We start from the raw sequence: 22,763 nt of genomic DNA, 5'->3' as shown, positions 1-22,763 counted from the left end.
AGCCCTGGAGTCCACTCTGGGAGCCGCTCCGAAACTGCTGCTTCTCTGAAGCCGTATCACCACCACCCACACCCACACCTCTGTTCCTCTCTGTGACTGTAGTTGCAGCCTGGGTATTCTGTAGTTATTCAGTAAACCAGATGTGCTCGTGCCGACTCCCAGCACTTGTCTGCTGGGATTATTAGTTCAAGGTCATCCTCAGCTTCATAGGGAGTTGGAGGCTAGCCTAGGCTATGTAATATGTAAGTACCTGTCTCAAAACAAAGCAAGATACAAAGAATGAAGTATTGTTTTCCATTCAGAGACAGCCTCTGGTGATCTGTGTATTCTGATTGTTCTTTGCTCCACAAAAATGTTTTGTTCTCCTTTGTAATTAGACCTGGTTAATAAAATCTGCTCTGCACTCACCACTCTGAGGTACTTACATACAGCATCTTAGGTGAGCCAGAGACAAGCGCCATCTGTGTGCTCTCAGCCATGGCTGCACTTGGGTTCCAGGAAGTGCTTGCCTGTCAGCCCCCACTGCCCGGTCTATCTGCCCTTCCTTCCTCAGTCTCTCAGCTGACTATCTGAGAATCAGTATTTTCCCACACTATCAAGTAACACACCAGCCCCTCAACTCGGATGCCATTTAGAGAGGAGTCGAGACTGGCCAGTGAGAGGAACTTGCTAGTCCCTGAATTCTACTTACATGTGGGGTTTTTGTTTTTCATTTATCGACAGTTTCACACGGATGTATTACATACGTTGGTCACTTTGACCTCTCCGTGCTGCCTGGAAGCCCCTCCTCCTCCCAGTAAGACACCCTCCTATTTCCATGTTGTGGGGATTGTTTTGCTTTTGTCTTTTGTGGTCCCTGAATTCCCAGTGTTGCTTGCATGAGCCTGGGTGGGGGCTGGGTATAGGAAATGACAGTCAGGGGTAGCTGTTCTCCATTCTCTGCTTCAGTATCTGTTTTAGTAACCAGTTTGGTATTATCTTGTCAGGAGGTTGTGTGCGACAATTGCAGAAGCCAAACCAAGCCCCAGGAGTGTGTGTTCTGCAGCAGTTAGGATGGGCTTGATGGGTGTTCTCGGATGCATGTTCCCTCTGGGGCATTCCACCCTGTGCCGGGAAGCATGCTGGGGTAGAGTCAAAAGCTGTATACTTACGGTATTAGCATCAGCCTTTCGGTCAGTCGCAGGTTATGTCGAGGGCCTGCCCTGGCCTGGGTCTGAGATTAGAAATGAGGGCCTCTCTCTTAATGGACACCTGACTGCTTTCAGGAAGCCATCCTGCTCTGCCCTGTGCATTCTTCCATGGAGCAAGAAGTCATTCACTGCATGGAACTAAAGCAGATGTGTTAAAGCCAGTGCTGCTGTTTGACTTAGCAAAGTATTCTCTGAAAATATGGAGGCATTTCTGTGTGGCTGGACTGGATGTTATTATACCTGTTTACTTCCAAAAGAAATGGAGATCTCAAGGCAAGGCATGTCAGCTGGTCATCCACGTTGGTATTTCTCACTAATTGCATGTGAGAGACACTTGAATGAGCTTCCCTAAAGGCAAAAATATCATTATGCTTATTTCTTGTTCGTTTGTTCTGTTTTGAAACAAGGTCTCATTATGTAGACCAGACTCTCAACTGCTGTCCTCAAACTCACAGCAATTCACCTGCCTCTGCTCCTGAGTGCTGAGATGAAAGCTATGCAGCCTGGTGCCTGGCATCATTTCGATTCTTTGAGGCGGGATCTAGCTGTATAGCTCAGGCTGACCTCAGTCTCTGAGTACTGGCTTCACAGATGTCCATGGCCACCATGACTGGCACTCGGACCTTTTGTGTCCTCTCACCATGGCTTTAATGCTAGCTTTGTGAGCAGTTCACTTTCTCAGTTCAGGTTTTTGTGGAGTCATGCAGCTGGAGGCTCTGAAGGCCTGCCACGCATACCTCACTCGTTCTCATGCAGATTCTCTCCTTCTCCTCCCATCTCAATGGAACCCCCTGTTGGCTGGATTCAGGTTGGATCCTCATGTCTTGGGGAGTGTGCTGGAAGGTGGCTGCTGTCCTTCTCATGTGGGCAGAGTGGAGGAGGTGTGCACCTTACGTGCTGGCTTACAGCCAGGCTGCACTGCCCTTCCTTCCGCGGTGATCTGCCGCTCAGGCTCAGAGCTGCAGCCCAGAGAATAGGTTGTTTCTCTTGTTCTCATGGGCACTTGCTGGGACTTTCTGTCTTCTCAGTACCTGTATTTTACTCTAGCTGATTTTTGTTTTTGTTTTTGTTTTTCGAGACAGGGTTTCTCTGTACAGGCCTGGCTGTCCTGGAACTCACTCTGTAGACCAGGCTGGCCTCGAACTCAGAAATCTGCCTGCCTCTGCTTCCCGAGTGCTGGGATTAAAGGCGTGCGCCACCACCGCCCAGCTTGTTTTTTTGGTTTTTTTTTTTTTTGGCTTTCCTTTAGGGTGGCTGGTGTGTGTGTGTGTGTGTGTGTGTGTGTGTAAGGAGTTCTTTATCTTTTCACCTGAGCTTGTCATTTTTGCTATTTTGTTTTACATTACAAAAGACATTTTTGTTTAGTTTGTCATAGCATCCTGTTCTTACTTGCTAATAAATATGAGATCTTGCTGTTGTGAGTGTATTAGTAGTATTTATTCTCAGTTTTTCTGAACTCCATAGTTTGTCCACCGAGGGCCTCTTTTCCCTGTTAGACATTTTCTGTGTATATCTGCCATCAGCGGCATCTGTGTCTGGAGAGTAGAGGTCCTCAGGCAGATGGAGCACTGACAAATGGGCACGCCCTGGTCCTGGCCTTTGGTGCTTCCTGCTGTCTGGTCAGATCATCTGAAGACTTCCACCTAGAATGGAAGTGGTGCTACAGCACACTCTGTGTGAGCTTCTGAGACGAAGGAAGGCAGGGCCTGAGCTTGGGCTCTACGGCTTACTCCGGCGTACATGGGCCATCCACCTTGCACGTGCTATACTCTAGCTAGTCTAGAGGCCTGGCCGACTCTTGTAGAAAATCAAATTCACCCTGTGATTTCAGCACAAGTAAGAGCAGGCCCAGCAGCCCAGAGGGACGGCTCTAGGAGGGGATGGCTGCTCTGCTCAGATGAGGCTCTACCCCCCGCCCCACTGTCAGTCTCAGGCTTTCTTCCGAGGCGACAGCTGCCCACACTCTGCATGTCTCTGGGGTCTGATTTCCAGACTGTTGTCGCCATGGCCCCCTTTTCTGTCCCCTTTTTTACTCCAACCCCAGAGTCAAGAGTTTAAACCACTTGTAGACATACAGTTTCCTGGTGGTAGTCTATTCACAGTGTGCATGTGCTTGTCGTTGCAAATGAAGGAGCAGATTGCTGAGGGAGGTTGTGGGATGGGGGCTTGAGGAGCGGTAACCAGGAAGTGGGATATCATTTGAGATTTAAACAAATGGAATGATTAATTTTTTAAAATTTAAAAAGAATGTAAGAAAAAAAGAGCAGATTGCTCCCAGACAGCTTCCTGAGACCGGTGGCATCCCAGCAAGAACAGGGTGAGCCTGTGTGGTGCTTCTGTTCACGCAGGGATGGGTGTTTGCCTGCAGGACGGCACTTGGGTGGTGGAATGTTTATTGACATGTTCCTTTCCATGGCTGTTCCAACTCTCAGGTCTGACATTCCAGCACTTCAAGATCTGGCCTGTCTACCCGCTCCCACAGCCATCTGCTGTTCTTCCCTGCTGCCCACTCACTCATTCACATAAGCCTGATATAAACCCCTGCTTCCACTAGTAGGCCTTCCCAAGTAGTCCTTGTATGTACCTGTGCATACCACCTTGTCCTCCCCACACTTCTCTGCCTTCGGTACTTGCCATCATCTCTGGTGCTCCACTGAAGATCTGAATACGTTCCTGCCATAGATTCCAAAAGAGAACTCTTTATTCTTCTTTGTAGGATATTCGACATGAAGCCAGTGACTTCCCATGCAAAGTAGCGAAACTTCCTAAGAACAAAAACCGGAACAGGTACCGAGATGTCAGCCCTTGTAAGTACCCACTGTTCCATCTGCCCCACTTACACTTCCCAGTGGCAGCCTGTCGTTGTCCAGGGCTGGGTAGAGGTCCTGACCTCATGGTCTCCATCATAAGCACAGGAGACACTGTCCTAGCTCACTTTCACTGTTTCAGAAGGCACTAAAGCTCCAGTTTCTGGAAACGGTGGTGGCTCAGGGTCCTTCCTTTTAGCTCTGTGTTGTGGTGAGTCACTTTCCTCCCTTGAAGTGGCTTGACCTGGGCGTAGTGGACAGCCTCTTCTGCATGACTCGGCAGCAATTCCATTGGCTGTCAGCCTGGTGATGAGCCACAAAGGTATTCACAGGTACTCACACCATTCCGCCAGAAGTGTAGAGCCAGCCCGCCCTTGGCTTTCAGTGCTTAGGACTGGTCTAATAAGCCTGTGCCTTCTAGCTGGCTTATAGTCTGGAAATACCTTCAGAGTAAGTAAGTGGACGTGTAGAAAGTGTGGAAAGCAAGAAAAGCCAGAACTGGGCCTCAGGACCTGGGTCTGTCGTTAGTTCCCAGGTTTATTGACTCCCCCTCAAGATCTGTGGACGTTATTCCTCAACAGGGTTGTGCTACTCAGATCTACATGGCTGCTGATCAGGTTCCTAGGGAGACATAAAATGGCTCTAGGATTAGAACACAGCCTGTACCTCTTGGTCTGCCATGCTGGTGGCTCTGACTGTCAGGATATGGCAGTCACACTCCACTTACAGGAGTGTGTGGAGGTGAAGCCAAGTGCTCCCTCGGGTATGAGTTTGATAAAGGAAGGCTGAGGTCTGAGACCGTGTTAGGAGGCCATTTGAAGTGTACTTGAGGTCCTCAAGTGAAGGGTGGCTGACCTCACCCCAACACCTGCTGTTTTCAGCTTAGCTGGCCTTGGCTGAGGGGCATCAGGCCTGATTGTGATAGCAAAGTAGCATAGCGAACCCGTGTAGATTCTGCTTGGGAGCCCTGGCTGGAACTTAAGGACAGCAATGTGACCGACCGCATAAGACTCTGCCTCTTCCCCACTGCCTGGTTCCCCAAGACAATCCACCAGCGGTCCTGGATGGGGGCAGACAGTTGCAGTGTCCCCAGGCTGGACTCAAACTTACTAAGACACCAAAGTTGACCCCAGGAGGGCGTGGTCTGGGGCTGGTGCTGGTGCTATAGAATGTGGTATTTCTGTGTTCAGGGCTGACCCCACAGGTGACTAATGTCATCCTAACAGTGAGGCCCCAGCAGTGTGCATGCCCATGGGTCCCTCTCTCTGCTTTCCTGTAGAATGTAGGTCTTGGCTCTCACAGTTAACCTAGCTCTGCTTTTCTTTCAGTTGACCACAGTCGGATTAAATTGCACCAGGAAGATAATGACTATATCAATGCCAGCTTGATAAAAATGGAAGAAGCCCAGAGGAGCTATATTCTCACCCAGGTAACAGGCTGTCTAAACGATTTTTTCATGTTACCTGAAGAACTTGAGAGCTGTTGTGTTCACATCAGATAGGATCATCATGTCTGTGAGAAGTTTAGCCTTCTCATCAGTCAGCGCAGGAGCAAGAAAGGGAACACCCTGCCTCGGACTCTGAGCACAGCACTGTGAGACGACACACTGAGCTGCCAGTGGTCTCTTGATGGGCAGGAGAAGACCCTAGACATTGGGTCCACAGAGGCATGAGCCTCAGCATCGAATGCTTCTGGCAGCGACTAAGAGGGCTAGCTAGTCCTTGGTTGTCTAGGCACCTCTGTCCCAAGGGCTATTCAGTGTTCCTCTGGGCCTTGTTAGAAGATGACTTAAAAATCCCACAGCTCTGGGCTTCCTTCTGAGAAAGTGTGATAGACGTCCTGTAACACAGTCCACAGTGTGTGACCAGAAGGCTGTGGATGTCTGGGAAGATGATAAAAGCTTATTTTCAGTAATGTTCTAGTCTTAGCCTATGGCCTGCAAGGCGGTCTCTGTGGCCCTGTGTTGTTTGCCTGTTCTCCCTTTGGGATGCCATATCACACGGCGTGGGCTGTAGGGAGTTTGAACGTGACGATTTTGCCTGCTTTTGGAAATCAAGTCCTAATGAGGCCAGAGACTCTGATCTGGCACTCCTCCATCACAGACAGCCCTTCTCCCTTTTGTCCTAAGCCAGTTTGCGTGATGAGAAGCAGCCCAGAAGCCCCCAGTCAGTGTGTACAGTATCAGTGGCTGCTTGTGGTTCTGTGGATGCAGGGTCAGCCTCCCTAGGTCTCAGCCAGGGTCCTCCCTGCACCTTTGTGTTTTCCTGGGCAGCTGCAGATTCCGTAGGAAGGTGGGGCCTCCTTCTGAGAATCTGAGGTACAGTAACCTTGAGAACCTGTGGAGAGAAGTTAGCATTCTTGGCTTCAACCGTTCATCTGTAGTTGTGCTCAGAGGGACTTGATATGGCTGTTGTCCCATTGTAGGGTATGTGATGCCAAATGAGTCAGATGAGCAGTTAGCATTGCCATTGAGGAGATGGGTGGATGGAGCTTAGTGACAGAGCACTGGCCTGTCACGCAAGGTTCTGGGTCCAGTCCCCAGTATTTCAAACAAACAAACAAACAAACAAAAACAGTGCTAACTGAGAATAGAGAAACTCAAGCATTACTCTACCCACTACCTGACCCTGGGCCCTGGCCATTTTGTGAGACCTGTGATACTCTGCTGTGTAAGGCTGTACCATGAGCATTCATAAGTGGCTTCTACACCCGTGTTCCGGACAAGAATGCAAACAGTCAGATCCCAAAGGAGCATTTCCGACAGGGAGACCCAGACTATTTCCAAGCCACAGATAAAGAACTCTTCATTTCATTCAGTATTGTTCATTATAGAAACCACATCGTAGCCTCATCTTGTACAAATTGGAGGTTGGGAAGAGTGGAGGATGTAGGGCAGTACTTCACCTCCGTCACAAAGCATAGCCAGGTCACTGTGAGCTGGGTGGTACTTGGGAGCAGGGATGTGACTAGTAAGTTACAGAACATGGAAAGCTGCATCCATGGGGGGGCTGAGAGCTTGGATCCTTGTGTAGCACAGAGGATGAAGGACCCGGGTGGTCATCAGGTACCCTGGCGCCCAACTGCACAAAGCTAGCTCTGTTACCTGAGGGAGAGTCACCTGTGTGATGCTTTTGTCAGAGCCCTTGCCTGACACTTGCAGACCGCACTCAGGGAAGAATGAGAAGATGCCAAGTGCTGGCACAAGGAAGGGAGTGTCCCGAGATCTAAGGGCAATGGCTTGGATGGAAATGGGGGAGAATGGAGACTTCCCACCCAAAGATGTAACTAGCCCTGGTATGGATGTTCTCCTGTAGTATGTCATGGGGCTCACAACTAAAGCACTCCCAGCTTGACAGTCATCCATCAGCACTCACCATCACTAGGTAGGTTTTCTGCTCTGCAGGCACCGGTCATGCCCAGGTCTTATGAGCCCCTTCGCTACCTCTGAGACCATTTGTGGGCCACATCTCTTGCACATTCCTTGGTCCAGCTCTAAGGGCTGTCCACACTTTTAGACTCGCCAGTACTAGTAAGAAGAGAGGCTCACTCTGTACTGGGTGCTTGTTCCATTCTCGGTGCTATGCTGAGTCCTTCACATACAGCACCACTGTTATTTATGCAGCCTGAGAACGGGTGATGTTTTTAATCAAGTGGGCTATGTGGAAAAGAAGGCTCAGAGAGGTGGAGTGACTTGCCTAAAGTTAGATGGTGACAGATTTTAAAAGCAGGGTCTAGGGCCAGAGCACAGTGTTGGTCCTGCCCTGTGCTGCCTCTCACCCACATAGGAGCTGTGTCCTGGACTCATCTGCTCATAGACAAGAAGCCTAGTAAAGCCCCTCGGCCATCAGCTTAGATCCAGGGACAGCCTGCACCGACGTGCAGAAATGACCCTTCATCACATGATGGGATGTGGGACTGGGTGACTGACAGTGGGGCATGCAGCCTTGGTGGCTACTCTGCCTACACCTATGAACATTGTCACTGACTGACTGCGTGGTGTGCTTGTGTGTCCAGTGTTGTACAGCGTGTATCTTGTGTGTTTACAGGGCCCTTTACCAAACACATGTGGGCACTTCTGGGAGATGGTGTGGGAGCAGAAGAGCAGGGGTGTGGTCATGCTCAACCGCATCATGGAGAAAGGCTCGGTAAGTTCTCGCCAGAGACCCTTGCTGCTGCCATCTACATACACCCAGTTCTTAAAGTGCCCCTGAGTTTCCGTTGTGAGTTTCCGTTGTCTAACTCCTTTACATGGCACAATGTGTGTAAAAGCATTACATAAATACACTTGTATTACAGACCACACTAGGGAGAGAGAGATGCCCCAGGCCAGGCTCTTGCTGCCTCTGTTTTCTTGGTACTGCCTGTGTTTGTGGAACTGGGTAAACAGTTTGTTTTTTTCTAAAAGCAGCCTTTAGTGTATCTTAACCAAGCCCACCTTTGACTGGTCAGACTGTGCCTCTCGATGGCAGAGGTAATCCTACAGAGCTGGGGGAGACATTGGTGGTGAGATGACTTTGGGACTTGTGTTCAGGCTCTGTCCTTTCAGCCACCCTTGCCTCTCAGCCTGCTGTTTCTGTCCAGGGTGGTCTGTGTCACTCAAGTCTTACCACAGCCTCAGCTCTAAGGGTAGTCATTGATAGGGCCTGAGACTCTGAGTGGCTGGACCTGTTACCTAGACCTGACTCTCACTCCCCAAACAATATCCTGGACAGGCCTCCTTTTGTCTCTTTCCTGTCTTTTGGGCCAGAGATCTGAGTCATGGTGACACTCTTTCAGATTTAGGCTTCATCAAACAGCCAGCCTTCCTGTCCCTTCCCTCTTATTCCTGTTGTGACACTGAAGATTGGTTCTCAGTGCTGCCCACGACCAGCATGGGCAGAGCCGGCAGTCTCTTCCCTCTGCACTTGGTTGGCACTTACAGACTCCCCAGCTGCAGAGGCTGAAGCCCCTGGAAAAGGTCAGCTGAGGATCGTTGGGAGTAACTGCAGCCATAGCCAGGAGCGGAGAACAGGATGTTCCGTTCAGCCTGGCCAGGTGTAGATGCTGTGCTGTCTGCTGCTGTGCTGTCTGCTGCTAGGCTGGGACAGCTGCCTGCCCTGCTTTCCTCGTGCTCTCAAGAACATGAGGTTGCCAGAGAAGCCATCCATCAATTCCAGAGACAGTGGCTAGTCACACACAACAGAGTGAGGAAAAGGTATCACCCGCAAGCTGCACCCACCTGCAGAGCACATGGACCCGGTCACTCCTGCTAGTTTCCTGAGGCTGCTTGATGTCATATTGTTGCTTGATTTCCACTTCCCACTTCTGTAGAACATGGTAGTAGCAGGTACAAAGCCTGCCGGTATGGTCAGTTGACAAAATCAGAGAGTAGAATTTTAAATCACCCTACTGCTAAGAAATCATCTTGAGTTGGAGAGATGGCTCAGCGGGTAAGAGTGCTGGCTGCTCTTCCAGAGGTCCTGAGTTCAATTCCCAGCAACCACATGGTGGCTCACAACCATCTGTAATGGGATCTGACGCCCTCTTCTGGTGTGTCTGAAGATAGAGCCCTCATGTATATTAAATAAACAAACAAACAAGAAATCATCAGATATGAGGGAAAAGAGATGGCTCAGTGGCTGAGAGTGTCTACTGCTCTCACAAAGAACCTAAAGTCCACCCCACAGCGGCTCATAACTAACCACCAAGGGATCAAGCTACCCACAGCGGCTCATAACCACCAAGGGATCGAGCTACCCACAGCGGCTCATAACCACCTAGGGATCAAGCTACCTCAGTGAACACCAGGCACGCACATGGTACACAGATACATGTGCAGACAGAACACCCATACACATAAAAAAAGTCACCAGGTGTGGTATGGTTTAGTGTGTGTGTGTGTATATAAGGATCCACGTACATGTGTACATACTTAAGTATGTAAGTGGTCCTGATGGCCCCTTGTAGTTAGCACAGTTTGGATTAGTAGGTATTGTCACACTGTAAGGAATGGTGCCTGCTCTGTTGTTGCACGACTACCACCGGGTCTGGCTTTTGGTACCCTAGGCTGATCATAAATAGATCCACTATGGCCACCTTGGTGAAGAGTCCTGTGTTCCATTGGAAGCAGAGCTGGTGGGCTGGTTACTTTCTCATGGCAGTGGTCCTCTAGCACTATTCTCCACTCAGGTCTGTCCCAGGATCTTCCTCGGGCTGCCTGTCTCTTTGTTTTGGAAGGACTTGTGTGTACATCATGGTTGAAATGACTATTAAACTCAGGAGGCCAGCACACTGGCATTGCCATCTTCTGTCTGAGACTGGCCAAAGGGCCTTGGTGTCAGTCCCAGCCGGCAAGGGCCTGCTCATATTCCAGTAAGAGTTAGCCTTCCGCTCAGGGCCATGTGTGGGTGCCATCAACTGACTGGAAGCAGGCGTTATGTGCTCTCGTGTTTGTTTTGTGCTTAAAGCAGAAATTTTTACGGGAAGTGACAGAGCCAAGCATGGTCCTATAGACATCTAATTAAATGTTGTTTGATGGACATTTGGCTGTGTGCCAGAATGCCTCTGAAATTGTACATTTTGCCTAGATTAGAGATCTGTCAGGCTTGTTCTAGGCTTCTGCTGTGGAAGTGAAGGTCAGAGCCTGTCTACCCTGTCCCTGAGGCAAGAACCCCCATTCCCTCTTCTGAACGGACAGCCCTGTGGCATTCCCCCTGATCATGGTGAATGCCCACCCTGGCATGTAGCCTGGGGTCTTACTGGGAATGAGTGACCCATTCAAGTCTCTCCATGAAACGTTCACTGGCATATTGCCTCTGCGTTCTGATGTGGAGATCTGCTCCCATGCTCACAGATCGGCCCTACTCGGGGAGCCCATCTCTGGCAGCTGGTCCTTAAAGGTGGGAGGAGGCTTGGGTTGAGCAGACCAAGACCTTGAAATGGCTCTTGAGAAAGCCTACGTAGCTTCTGTCCTGGGATTAGAAGGTTCCTGCTCCATGGGTAGGGAAAGCCCTTGCTTCCTTCGCTGCTTTCTCTGTCTTTTGCGTTGGTTTTGTGGAGAGCAGCTTTGGAGCCCAGAAGAGTGACAGCAACAGCCTTTGCAGTTCTGTCTTCAGCCTCAGTCCCTCCTAGCCCCTCATGAGGTGACATCTCAGGTCCCCAGTTGCCACAGCCCCACCATGCTCTGGCCATCCTTGCCCTGTCTCCTGCTCTCCCTTGAGACACTGTCCTGTCATAATGTTCTCTCCAGAGAGCTCCATTGACCTCTTTGCTTGGTTAGCTTGAGCTTCTCCCTCCTCTGAATCCCCAGGTGGTTTGTCTTCTCAGTGCCTCCCCTCTGTGTTCTCCCCATCCACCCACCCTAGAGGGCAGGAGCTCCCAGTAGACTGGGCCAGCCCTGGAACAGGTCAGGCAGGTGAATTCTGTTTGTTGTGTACCAGAGAGTAGCTTACTTCACTTCCCTGGGAGGATGAAGGTCTCTGAGTCTCTGCCTGGGCACCCTGTCAGTCCCGCCTTGGAGACCCAGAACAGCTCTCTGCAGCAGGAAGGGTACCTGAGCTCACAGGATCTGTGTGACTGAATCCCAGCCTGATCTTTTTTCCTAAATCCAGCCCAGATATTTTGGTTCATCAAAAGCTGTAATGAGTACTTGAATCCAGATCATCAAATGGTGTTTGATATTAGCAAAATAGAACTCCAGGAACTGAACTGAACTGAACCAAATCAGAATGCGCGAGTGAGCTGCACCTGCGTGCTGTCTTCCATGGCCTTCAGCCTGACAGGGCTGTAGCCTCCCGCCCTGTTGCCTGTGGGTTCCTCAGGGGGCTCTGGGCATCCTGAGATCCTACTGAAGGCATCTGTGAGGGACACTGCTTCTGTGTAGTATGGTTTTTACCTCACATCAAGGACCAGAGCCCACTGTGACACATTGCTGGGTGAGAAGTGTAAGCCCTGCCCCAAAGCTACAGGGATCAGGGTTCTAGCCAGCTCTAGTTTTCCTAGGGTGAAAGCTGTAGTGACTGGGAGACCCCCACCTGGGAGTTGTCAGAAAGCTAGAAGACAGCGTTGCCTTGCAAGCCTCCTGCCTCACGTAGCGGGTGCTCAGAGTAACCCAGTGCCGTTCTTCCTCCAGTTAAAATGTGCCCAGTATTGGCCACAGCAAGAAGAAAAGGAGATGGTCTTTGACGACACAGGTTTGAAGTTGACACTAATCTCTGAAGATGTCAAGTCATATTACACAGTACGACAGTTGGAGTTGGAAAACCTGACTGTAAGTATGGCGGAGGTGAAGTTCCTCTGGAGACTGTGACTTGCTCCTGATCTTAGTCCTTGGGTGCCAGTTTCAGCTATGGCATTCCCGGGAATTATGAGTCTTGTGCACAGTATGGCTTCATTCCATGGTGAACAGAACTAGCTGTTGTAGGAGGCAGTGCCCAGGCACCAGTGAAGGACAGGTTACACGTACCTCCCATGGCTCTCACCCTTGACACCACATAACACAGTTCCAAGGGAAAAGTCCCTTTCTTAGCTGAGAGTGTTTTGCTCTGCCTGTGGGACTTGGTGACTGAAGTGGTACCTGCAAGAGAACTGACAGAGCTTGCAGCTTCCTCACTGTCTGGACTGCTGCAAGGAGGGGGCTCCCCTCCCTGCCCAGGGGTCCTGCAGCTGAGGACTGGAAACCAGACCTTGGGTAGACTTGCTGTGGGGACAGCCATCTTGTCTGCTGCTCACTGCACTAAGAGGAGGAGGAGGAGCAGTGAGAGCTGCCCGCCCACGGCGCAGAGCTGGGACCAAGGCCATATGAGTCTCGGGCATGGAGGAAGCCACTGTTGACCCACTCTGCCCACTGCTGGGATTGGGCCAAGGAACAGCTCTCCATGTCTTTGCTTGTTCTACTTTGAGACTAGGGGTCATGGGTGAGAGGCAGGAGGTGTGTGGATCCTGAGCAGAGAGCGATAGGGAAAGGCTGCACTACTGGACTGAGGCCTTCTAGGCCATAGGAAAGTGTTGGGTCTGCACAGGGGACAGTCCCATATCCTTGGGCCTCCCTGTGGCTCCCTCCTTGTAATGAACTAATTCTAGAATTTTCTCAGGTTGCTGGAAGCATGGCAGGAGTGAGGCCCTGGCAGGACCTCCTAGAGGAGCCTGGAGCCTGGGATGAGCTCCCTGAAGCTGAGTTCACCGCAGTTGGCGTGGCAGGGCTGTGGTAGACCCTTCCGATGCTTTCCAGTGTTTGCCAGCCTGGCTTTAAAAGTGATGTCAGATAATCTCTGGAAAACGCCTGCTTTTGGGGGGGACAATTCAGAGCAGCACCAGAGAGGAGGACAGGAGAGCTTAGGCCTTGTTTGGGGTTGGGAGTTTGGAGGAAGTTGTTTGCATTAAGATAAGGTCTCACTGATAGCCCAGGCTGCCTTCATATTTACAGTCCTCTGCCTCCAGAATGCTGGGATTGCAGGCACAAGGCCAGCTCAAGGTTTAACTTGAGCACCTTTCTGGGCCCTAGAACAGAGTCCTTGTGGAGGGATGGGAGGCAGGAGGAATGTGGGAAGAGAACCCCATGCTCTATGGGGGTTAAAATAAGGCTCTTCTTGCCTACTTTATTCTAAGCCAGTTTTAAAGTGTATTTGAGGTACCTCCTGCCTTGCACCCAGTACAAGTAGTGTTTGGTTTTGCAGCGAGGTGGGCAGAGCAGCTGCAGGGTCTCACATACAACATCCTGGATCTAGTGGCCACACTGAAGGGGGTGGCCATGTCTTTGATGTGTGTTTGTCTCACAGCAGGGACCTCCTATACTTCACAGAAAGAGAGCAACTTGGTATCAGCAAGTCAAGCCTTAGGTGTCTGTGTCCCAGTCTTTGTCTGGCACAGGCTGCTGGCCCTCTCTGTAGCCCTGGGGGCCTTGACCTCTGAGGTCTGGACCATGGAGCTGGTGAGATAGCTCATACATAAAGGGTTTTTAACATAGCAGACCATCTAGGAAAGAGCAGTAGAGAAACAGCATCAGAGGCCATTCTTTGTGCTCCGTCAGGGGCACTGTGGGACAGCTATGGAAATGGGCATGGTCCGTGAGGTGAATGTGGTGTGGAAAACTCACCATCAGCCCAGTCTCTGGAGTCTCAGCTGATGTAGCACCTGGGTGGCAGCCACCTTATTGACAATCTTGTCTTTGGAGACTTTTCTTGAAAAGTACCACTTGTCTGATCCGTCCTGGTGTTCTCCCTGATCCACCCAGACCTGGTCTCCCAACACACACACACACACACACATAAACACAGGAAGCCTTTCTGATATCTAAGGTGCCAGTGACATCATGGTGACTTTCCAGATGAAATGGTTGTGGCCACATGTGTGAGTACAGAAGGGACAGAAAGGTCAGAGGATTGTGCACTGCTTAAGGCTGTGGCCAGATCCAGCTGGATGCACTGAGGAAGGCTGGGCAGGAAGTGACTTGGTGCACACATGGGGTCTGTGTGGATAATGCGCCCAGCCTAACAGCAAGTGTCTCTTTCAGACCAAGGAGACTCGAGAGATCCTGCATTTCCACTACACCACATGGCCTGACTTTGGAGTCCCCGAGTCACCTGCTTCTTTCCTCAATTTCCTATTCAAAGTCCGAGAGTCAGGCTCACTCAGCCTGGAGCATGGCCCCATTGTGGTCCACTGCAGCGCCGGCATCGGGAGGTCAGGGACCTTCTGTCTGGCTGACACCTGCCTCTTACTGGTGAGGAGGGCTTTGCAAGCCTAGGAAGAAAGGAAGCATGCTTGAACCCACCCTGTTGGCTAGCATCCCTGTCATTGTCCACCAGCCTCCTTCTTTGGAGGACACCCAAGGATTGATGATGATTGAGCCCCTTCTAGCTTTGTTCATGGGGTTCTTCTAGTTGTCACAAGAGCGGGTGACCCTAGAACACCCACGGGGTACCCTGGAACACCCATGGGGTATGCTAGAACACCCATGAGACACCCTAGAACACCCATGGGGTACGCTAAGACATCCACGGGGTACCCTAGATCACCCATGGGTCTTTTTTTCTAAGCTCTTTCCACTCAGGCCCAACCGTCCCAAGTTTGCTGCATTTTTGTCCCATTTCCTTGAGACCCTCTACTACACACCCCTCTGTGGCTTTCCTCTGGTTGACCCAGTGTCCCTGGCTTGCAGATGGACAAGAGGAAAGACCCATCTTCCGTGGACATCAAGAAAGTACTGCTGGAGATGCGCAGGTTCCGCATGGGGCTCATCCAGACGGCCGACCAGCTGCGCTTCTCCTACCTGGCTGTCATCGAGGGCGCCAAGTTCATCATGGGTGACTCGTCAGTGCAGGTTAGTACCACTCTGCTTCAAGAATACATGTTGGAGCCGGGCGTGGTGGCGCACGCCTTTAATCCCAGCACTCGGGAGGCAGAGGCAGGCGGATTCCTGAGTTCAAGGCCAGCCTGGTCTACAAAGTGAGTGCCAGGACAGCCAGGGCTACACAGAGAAACCCTGTCTCGAAAAACCACAAAAAAAAAAATAAAAAAAAAAAAGAATACATGTTGGTGTTCAGCTCTGTTCCTAGCTGAGGATAGACCACAGAGCCTGTGCGTGCTCACCAAGACTCTACTCTCTGAAAGAAACTCAAAATTGTTTAAGGTCCAATACTGTTGAGGTCAAAGGCAATGGCTCCCTTAGTATATGACATTGCTAGAGTCATTAAACAACTGCTCCCTCTGCCTGCCGCATGCTCTGCAGAGCCCTGAGAGGAAGCATAAGCCTGACCTCAGAAGTCCAGGGCCTGCCTGGTGACCTGAGACCCTACCTCCAAATTTACTTTCCAAATATTTGCCTGGACCCAGGAGCCCAGAGCTGCTGCTGAGCAGTCAGCTGCTCACTAGGACAGACCCAGAGCAGGCACCAATGGAGCCTCTGTTGCTCTCCTCTAAGGATCAGTGGAAGGAGCTCTCCCGGGAGGACCTGGACCTTCCACCCGAGTACGTGCCCCCACCTCCCCGGCCACCCAAACGCACACTGGAGCCTCACAACGGGAAGTGCAAGGAGCTCTTCTCCAGCCACCAGTGGGTGAGCGAGGAGACCTGTGGGGATGAAGACAGCCTGGCCAGAGAGGAAGGCAGAGCCCAGTCAAGTGCCGTGCACAGCGTGAGCAGGTGATGGGGGCCTGGCTTGGGCTTGGGGGTGGGGGTAGGGTGAGAGGAAGTGGCTTACTGTCCAGAAACACATGAAGGCATTGAAAACTTTGAGGTGCTTCTGAGTGCATGAGCAATGGTGTTGCTGCTCCCCGGCCAAGCCCCCACTGCCCTGGATGTTCCTGTGAAATGACAGTTCATGTGGGGTTCCAGTGCTCCTTGTGCTGTGTGTGTGATGTGCTCAGCACCGACAGGGATGGCAGCTTGCTCCCTCACCCTGCTACAAGCATTGTTGAGCCCCCACTGATATCTGTGGAATACTTAGGTAATACTAGAATTTGCCCAGAATCTGTGCCGCAGACCCTCCATGTGGGGAAAGGACAAGCACTGAGTGGTAGAACCGGGATGATAAAGAAAGGATGTGCCTGCAGGAAGTGGCACTGTGGTGACCCCAGGAGGAGTGAGCCATTTCCTGTGTCGGCCGCCTCCTTCCTGGAGGGCAGTTTTGAGGTGTGGGCACACAGTCTAACTCTCAGCAGTACCCACCCAGAGCTTTGCACACAGCATGTAGAGCCGTAGCCTGGCTGCCCTCATTCTAGCATGTGTGGACAGAAGGTACAGAGCCGGCAGTGCAGGGGAAGCCATGTGTCTCCTGCAGCTGGGATGTGGATCTGAGTGCATGTTTGCCTAGAGCCGGGACTTCCGGTTCCTGGTAAAGCATGTGTACACTGGTGGGCTGCAGACTGACTTGAATTAAACCCAGCCCTGGCCATGGCTACTGCCCAAGGTCCTCCAGGGCTGGAAGACAAGCAGACTGCTCTGTGCTAGGTGGGGAGGGTTCATTTCTCCAGGTTTCCTCCATAGAGATGGTCTCCTTTTCCATCTACTCAGGGTAGGTAACCAACCTGTCTCTTCCTCTCTCCTCAGCATGAGTCCAGACACTGAAGTTAGGAGACGGATGGTGGGTGGAGGTCTTCAAAATGCTCAGGCATCTGTCCCCCCCAAGGAAGAGCTGTCCTCCACTGAGGAGGAACAAAAGGCACATTGGCCAACTCACTGGAAGCCCTTCCTGGTCAATGTGTGCATGGCCACGGTCCTGGCGACCGGCGCGTACTTCTGCTACCGGGTATGTTTTCACTGACAGACTGGGAGGCACTGCCACTGCCCAGCTTAGGATGCGGTCTGCGGCGTCTGACCTGGTGTAGAGGGAACAACAACTCGCAAGCCTGCTCTGGAACTGGAAGGGCCAGCCCCAGGAGGGTATCAGTGCACTGGGCTTTGAAGGAGCCCCTGGTCCCATGAACAGAGTCTAATCTCAGGGCCTTAACCTGTTCAGGAGAAGTAGAGGAAATGCCAAAAACTCTTCTTGCTCTCACCTCACTCCTCCCCTTTCTCTGGTTCATTTGTTTTTGGAAAAAAAAAAAAAAGAATTGCAACACATTGTTGTTTTTAACATTTATAAAGGCAGGTTTTTGTTATTTCTGGAGAAAAAAAAAAAGATGCTAGGCACTGGTGAGCTCCTCTCGTGCCCTTTGGCATGTGATCAGATTCATGATTTCTATTGGTTGCCAGTGGAAGAATCCCGCTGGGCAGGACTGTAAGGTTCCTGCTGGCTTGGGCAGCCCCACTGTGCACCCGGAGGAGCGTGCAGGTGCCCTGGAGTCCCATCCTGTTGTGAGGAGGGCAGCCACATGGGCTGCCTCTGAACAGCAAGCCCGGCTCTGCTTCGCTCAGGTGTCCCCCGAGGTTCCATCCTCCTCGGTCTCCTCCCTCTTTGTGACCGCCATCTTGCAAATGGCCCGGCCCTCGCCACCCCATCCCTGTAAATCCCTTAGGGCCTTGCCTCGGGGTCAGAGGTGGCTGCCAGCCTTAGTGCTGGGGTTTCCATTTCATTTGGAAAGCCATTACTACTCTATGTAGAAGCCACACCACCGAGGTGCAAGCAAGACTGGTAAAGGAGGAAGGAGCCCTGGTGTCATGGAAGCCCCCCGGCAGGACCTGTACCCTCTGAAACACTGTTCCAGTGAGCGCTCTCGAAGGCATCAGCTAGATGATTTTGCAGACTGCCAAGACTTCCTGAGTGGTGATTTTCAGAGTCTGGACTCACAAAACACCACGGAGCGCTTACTGCGCTGCCTTCCATGCTGGTATGGCTGAGGCTGTGAGGAGGCCGGCGCTGTGGCTCGATCCAATGCAGATGCCTTTGTGCAATCGCTGCCCAGCAGCAGAGCCTGCACTCCAGCCTCTGCGCTGCAGGCCACAGTGGCCATGGTGGCCCGCAGAGCAAGCTGCGATGGAAGCTTATCACATGGAGCCGGCTTTCCAGGCTATGCATCTCCCTTCCTGCTTTACCCTCTGCTTCCTTCCCGAGTAGCAAGCCCACCATCATGAGGAGTGCAAGGGACGGGCAGGCATTAGAGCGGGGTGCAGCTTGCGGGGTGAGGCCACCTTTGAGGCTGCCCTCCTCTTATTTATTCACTTTGCCCGGAGGTGGCCCCCGCGTGAGCATGCCCTGAAACTGACCGTGTCTGCCTGCACCCACGACCGTCAGGTCAGTCCTGGGGTTGAGGCATGAGTGCAGGACTGACAGGAGCCACAGTGTGGCCAGTGCTGGGGCCAGGAGCAGGAGCAAGAGGGTGTGAGGAGCAGCCTTCAGGAGCATAGGACAGTGGTGATGCGCAGAGCCCCTGTGGCTGCTCCTGCGATGTGCAGGTTGGAGGCTGGGCTTTCTGCCCACGACCTTCTAGATGCCATTCCCGGCCTTTGCTTTCCCTGTGAGTTAGAAGATACACAGTTCTGTGCTGGTGGTGCCTTGTGCTTGACATGGGAAACTTAGAAGCCTGCTCACTGGCAGGCACCTCCCGTGCTCTGACCGGAAGTGGCCGTCGCTGAGTAACCACCGCCACTCAGTGAGAGCAGTGCTGTCCAGTCAGGTGCCACCTGACTCCTGGCAGGACACTTCAGGCTTCCGGCCTGCCATGCCACGCCACGCCACGCCACGCCCCGCTGGATCTCAGACATTCCACACTCACACCTCATTCCCTGGACACTTAGGCAAGCAGGGCCCTTCCACCTCTGGGATCAGCCCCTCCATTCCAAGTTCATGCTGTCCTGGAGCAGGCCAGGACTGGAAGCAAGGCAGCTTGTGAGAAGCAACCTCCAGGGAACAGTATAGATGACAGCCTTAGAGTCGGCCTGCTGTCATTGCTGGCCCAGGGCCCCTTACCCAGAAGTGTGCAGCTCTCGGGCCTGGGAGAGACGGCTGACGGTGCTCATGACTCTTCTGGAGGGGAGGAACCGAGCCTTCACATCGGGTGGCTTTTTAAAAGAACTCCGCTGCCTCATGCCAGCATTTCACATTTTGCCTTTCACCCAGAGAAGCCAGCACAGAGCCACTGGGGAACAGTGATGGCCTTGCCTGCCTGAGGAGGTGGCACAGCCAGGGTCTAGGCTGGGAGCAGTTAGCAGTGGGCTGTGTCTGGAGTAGTATGGTGTGTACAGTAGCCTTAGAGGTGGCTATCCCGGAGAACAGGCGCTCTCTGCCCTGTCGCCCCTGTTGGAGGTAGCAAGCTGCTGTATGCCTTAAGTCAACATTTACTTAGCAGGGCTCTCTCTCTCTCTCTCTCTCTCTCTCTCTGTCTGTCTCTCTCTTTCTCTCTCTCTCTCTCTCTCTCTAAATGGCCATAGAATAAACCATTTTTACAAAAATAAAAACCAACAAAAAACTGTGTCCTGGAAGAGTACCTTTGCAGGAGTGTGGGGTGTCTCAGGGTCTTCTGTGACCTCACAGAACTGTCTGACTGCACCATTTCCAACTTGCTGTCTTACTAATGGGTCTGCGTTAGTTGCAACAATAAATGTTTTTAAAGAACACAGACGTGATGTGCTTTCCTTTTCTTTATTGATGGAGCCGGGCCGGCATGAGGCAGACACTTGCCCTACCTGTAGGGTTAGTGCGCTGTGCGTTGTATGTTGTGTGTAGCCTGTCTTTCTGCAGAGATGTGGGTTCTCTATAGTGTCCTTTCAGGAACAACCCCTTTGGCAACCTGGATACCTTGAGACTCACAGGTCATTGGAATCCCTGTTCCAGCCACCAAACCACCCTTGGCCGGCCGCCTGATGGCCACCATGGTCCTCACGTCTCAGGACATCCATAAATCTCATCTGGTATATACTTGACGTCGAAATGAAAATGAGACCCAAAAGTAGTGTGACCTCCCATTCGTGTACCAGACTGAATATGTAAGGCCCCATGGTGACTGACAAGGAGATTTGTGCTGTGATAGATGTCACTGCACAAAGCACAGCCCCAGACCCCTCCGGTTCACAATTGGCTTGTGTAGCAAGTGGTCCCCGCTTGTGGCCCTGGCCACAGACCTGTGCAAGTGCTGTGTCCACTCAAAACTGAAATCTTCAGGTAAAAAAATGAATTCTCACAAGAACATTAGTGTGAAAAGGTGACTGTTAGGTAACTTTGGGATAAGCCCAGTAGGGTGAAGGCTTGACAAAAGCCTGGGGTGTCCCCAAAGTGCCACCAGGAAGGCAGCCTACCATGAGTCCGATAATCAAATATAGGGAGAATGTCCTGGGGTCCTGCAGAGAGCCCTGTGGCCCTGGCCACCCCTCCCATGTTATAGCTCTATGGACACAACATTATCTACTTCAGGCAGTAAGGTGGCCATATGCTACAGGGTTTTTAATTGAGATTTCAGGAGATGGACATGAAGGAAACAAATAAATACCCAGTGAGCACACATGGTCCACAGGACTCCGAGTGGGGTGACCGAGTCAGCCCTGAGAGCCCCCGAGCTTGGAGTGCTCTATCCACTTAGGTAAGAAACCCATCGTGTGTCTCCATAGCCGCCGCAGGGAAAACCTCCCCTCCACTCACGCTGGAGTGTCCCTCCAATGGACTGAGGGTGCCATGCACTGGAGGTGGGCCTGCCATGCCTTGCAGTTGCCAGCCATGTTTATTAGACCAGTTCTATCCCAGCTGCGGGTGTGCAGGGAGCTTGGACTCCATGCGTGTCTGTCCTGGAGCCTCACCTTGCCCCAGGCCCTTGATCCTCAGGCAGAAGCGGCATCTGTAGGAGGCCACAGCCTCGGAGGCCCCCACACACCACTTCCACCTGCTCTGTGAAGACCCCACTCTCCTCCCTGGGCTGGGTACCAACCCCAAGCTCAGGTAACTACCCTACTCAGCCCAGGCTTGCAAGGGAGCGGCTAGACTGCTCCATCCAAATCCTGAGCACTATGGAGGCTAAGAAGCCTCAAGGAAGAGAGACGCCCGATTTGAGCTCGTTGATCACAGCGTCTTAAAAAATTGTGATTTCAACGTCCGCTTCCTGACAGAAGGCCTCTTGTTCTAAGTGGAGTTTGTCCATCTTCTCGAAAGCCAGGCGGCCTTTCTCACCTGGAACACAGAGGTATGTGTCACTCACTGCCTTGTCACCAACTTAGTGTCTCTAGAGGGTCCCCTGCCCTGCCTGAGCAGTAACAGCCTCTTGTGCTGGAGATCTGGACACTAGTCTGGCTTTGCCCCTGCTCTCCATTTGCCAAGGGCCATAACTTATACCCTGGCTGCCAGCCTGCTGTGAAGGTAGCCAGCCCTGGCCAGAGGCTGCTAAGCATAGGGTAGCCTGTAGCAGGGTCCCTGGCAGCCCAGTACTGACAGCTGAGGTAGTCGCCCCCATCTCCACTAGAACTCTAGGACCCACTGTGCCGCACAGGCCCTTTGGCTGCACTTTACCAAATGACAGTGTCGCTTCCCGCGCTGCAATTCGCACGGCCTCCAGGTCAGACTGACAGAGAGTGACAATCTGCTCAAAGCTTTCAATACCCTGTTAGGAGAAAGGAGGCTTCTTAAGCAACCTCATTGTCATCCCTGCGGTGCCAAACCCAGCGTGGTTCCCAGGTCCTTCCTCTGTCCTCGAGAGGACTCAGGCCCTTCAGTGCTTTTGGGAATCCCTTCTACACCCCAGTGCAGGCCTGCAAGCAAGGCCACCAACAGCTTGTCTGGGGACATCATCTAACAAACCCAGCTAGCTGCCTTCTGGGACTTGCTACCTGCAACTCTCCTCTGCCTGGAGAACCAGGGCCTAATTGCCACACTTGGGGCTCCCATGAGACCTCCAACTCCTTCACCCAGCACCTGAGCCTCAGCAGGCACCTCCGAGGACCTTTTGAGACAGCCCTGAGCAAGTGACGTTGTTGGGTTTCTTCTACATTGAGTCAGCTCCCATGCACAAGTGGGTAACGAGGTTATATGAGGCAGATAGATTCCCAGCGTGTGAGTGCAGGGGAAGGCAGGGCCCACAGGCCCTGAAGCCCCTGTGTCATCCAGTCCAGAAAGATGAGCTGGAACCCAGAATAGCTTTTTACAAACCTATTCACATAGTGAATTCTCAGAATGGCTTTTAGGCTTCTTTGAGATAGGGTCTCACCATTTGGCCCAGGCTGGCCTGGATCACAGGTATGCGGGTGCCACCACACCTGGATTTTTTTTTTAAATGCATGAAAGCTACATATATTTGTGTGTGACTCCGAAGAGATTACACATGAGCACCACACACACACCTTCACACACAAGTGAACAAAACCAGAGTGAACAGGTGCCATCTGCGCTGTGTTTTGAAACAAGGTCTCTCCTAGGCTGGAGCTCATAAAT

The 22,763-nt window shown here is 52.0% G+C and overlaps 2 protein-coding genes across 2 annotated transcripts in view; one reads left to right on the top strand and one right to left on the bottom strand.

Moving 5' to 3' along the window:
* Positions 1–19,969, top strand: part of Ptpn1 (protein tyrosine phosphatase non-receptor type 1) — a 47,391-nt gene extending 27,422 nt beyond the window's left edge. The window contains exons 2-9 of the mRNA XM_021151979.3: positions 3,907–3,997; positions 5,326–5,426; positions 8,044–8,142; positions 12,108–12,245; positions 14,487–14,696; positions 15,135–15,296; positions 15,897–16,117; positions 17,024–19,969. Coding sequence (XP_021007638.1) covers positions 3,907–3,997; positions 5,326–5,426; positions 8,044–8,142; positions 12,108–12,245; positions 14,487–14,696; positions 15,135–15,296; positions 15,897–16,117; positions 17,024–17,237 — 1,236 coding nt within the window. The 3' untranslated portion in view covers positions 17,238–19,969. The remainder of the gene's footprint in view (positions 1–3,906; positions 3,998–5,325; positions 5,427–8,043; positions 8,143–12,107; positions 12,246–14,486; positions 14,697–15,134; positions 15,297–15,896; positions 16,118–17,023) is intronic.
* A 174-nt stretch (positions 19,970–20,143) lies between these two features.
* Positions 20,144–22,763, bottom strand: part of Ripor3 (RIPOR family member 3) — a 75,206-nt gene continuing 72,586 nt past the window's right edge. Inside the window, exons 23-24 of the mRNA XM_021156450.3 lie at positions 21,846–21,936; positions 20,144–21,509 (exon numbers count right to left, since the gene is read on the bottom strand). Of these exons, the coding sequence (XP_021012109.1) occupies positions 21,412–21,509; positions 21,846–21,936 (189 nt within the window). The 3' untranslated portion in view covers positions 20,144–21,411. The remainder of the gene's footprint in view (positions 21,510–21,845; positions 21,937–22,763) is intronic.

The sequence above is a fragment of the Mus caroli genome, unplaced genomic scaffold, assembly GCF_978045245.1.
Source record: "Mus caroli unplaced genomic scaffold, Mus_caroli_1 scaffold_2, whole genome shotgun sequence".
NCBI classification, from domain to species: domain Eukaryota; kingdom Metazoa; phylum Chordata; class Mammalia; order Rodentia; family Muridae; genus Mus; species Mus caroli.
Note: the sequence above shows the minus strand (reverse complement) of the source record. Positions and strands in the feature narration are given on the sequence as shown.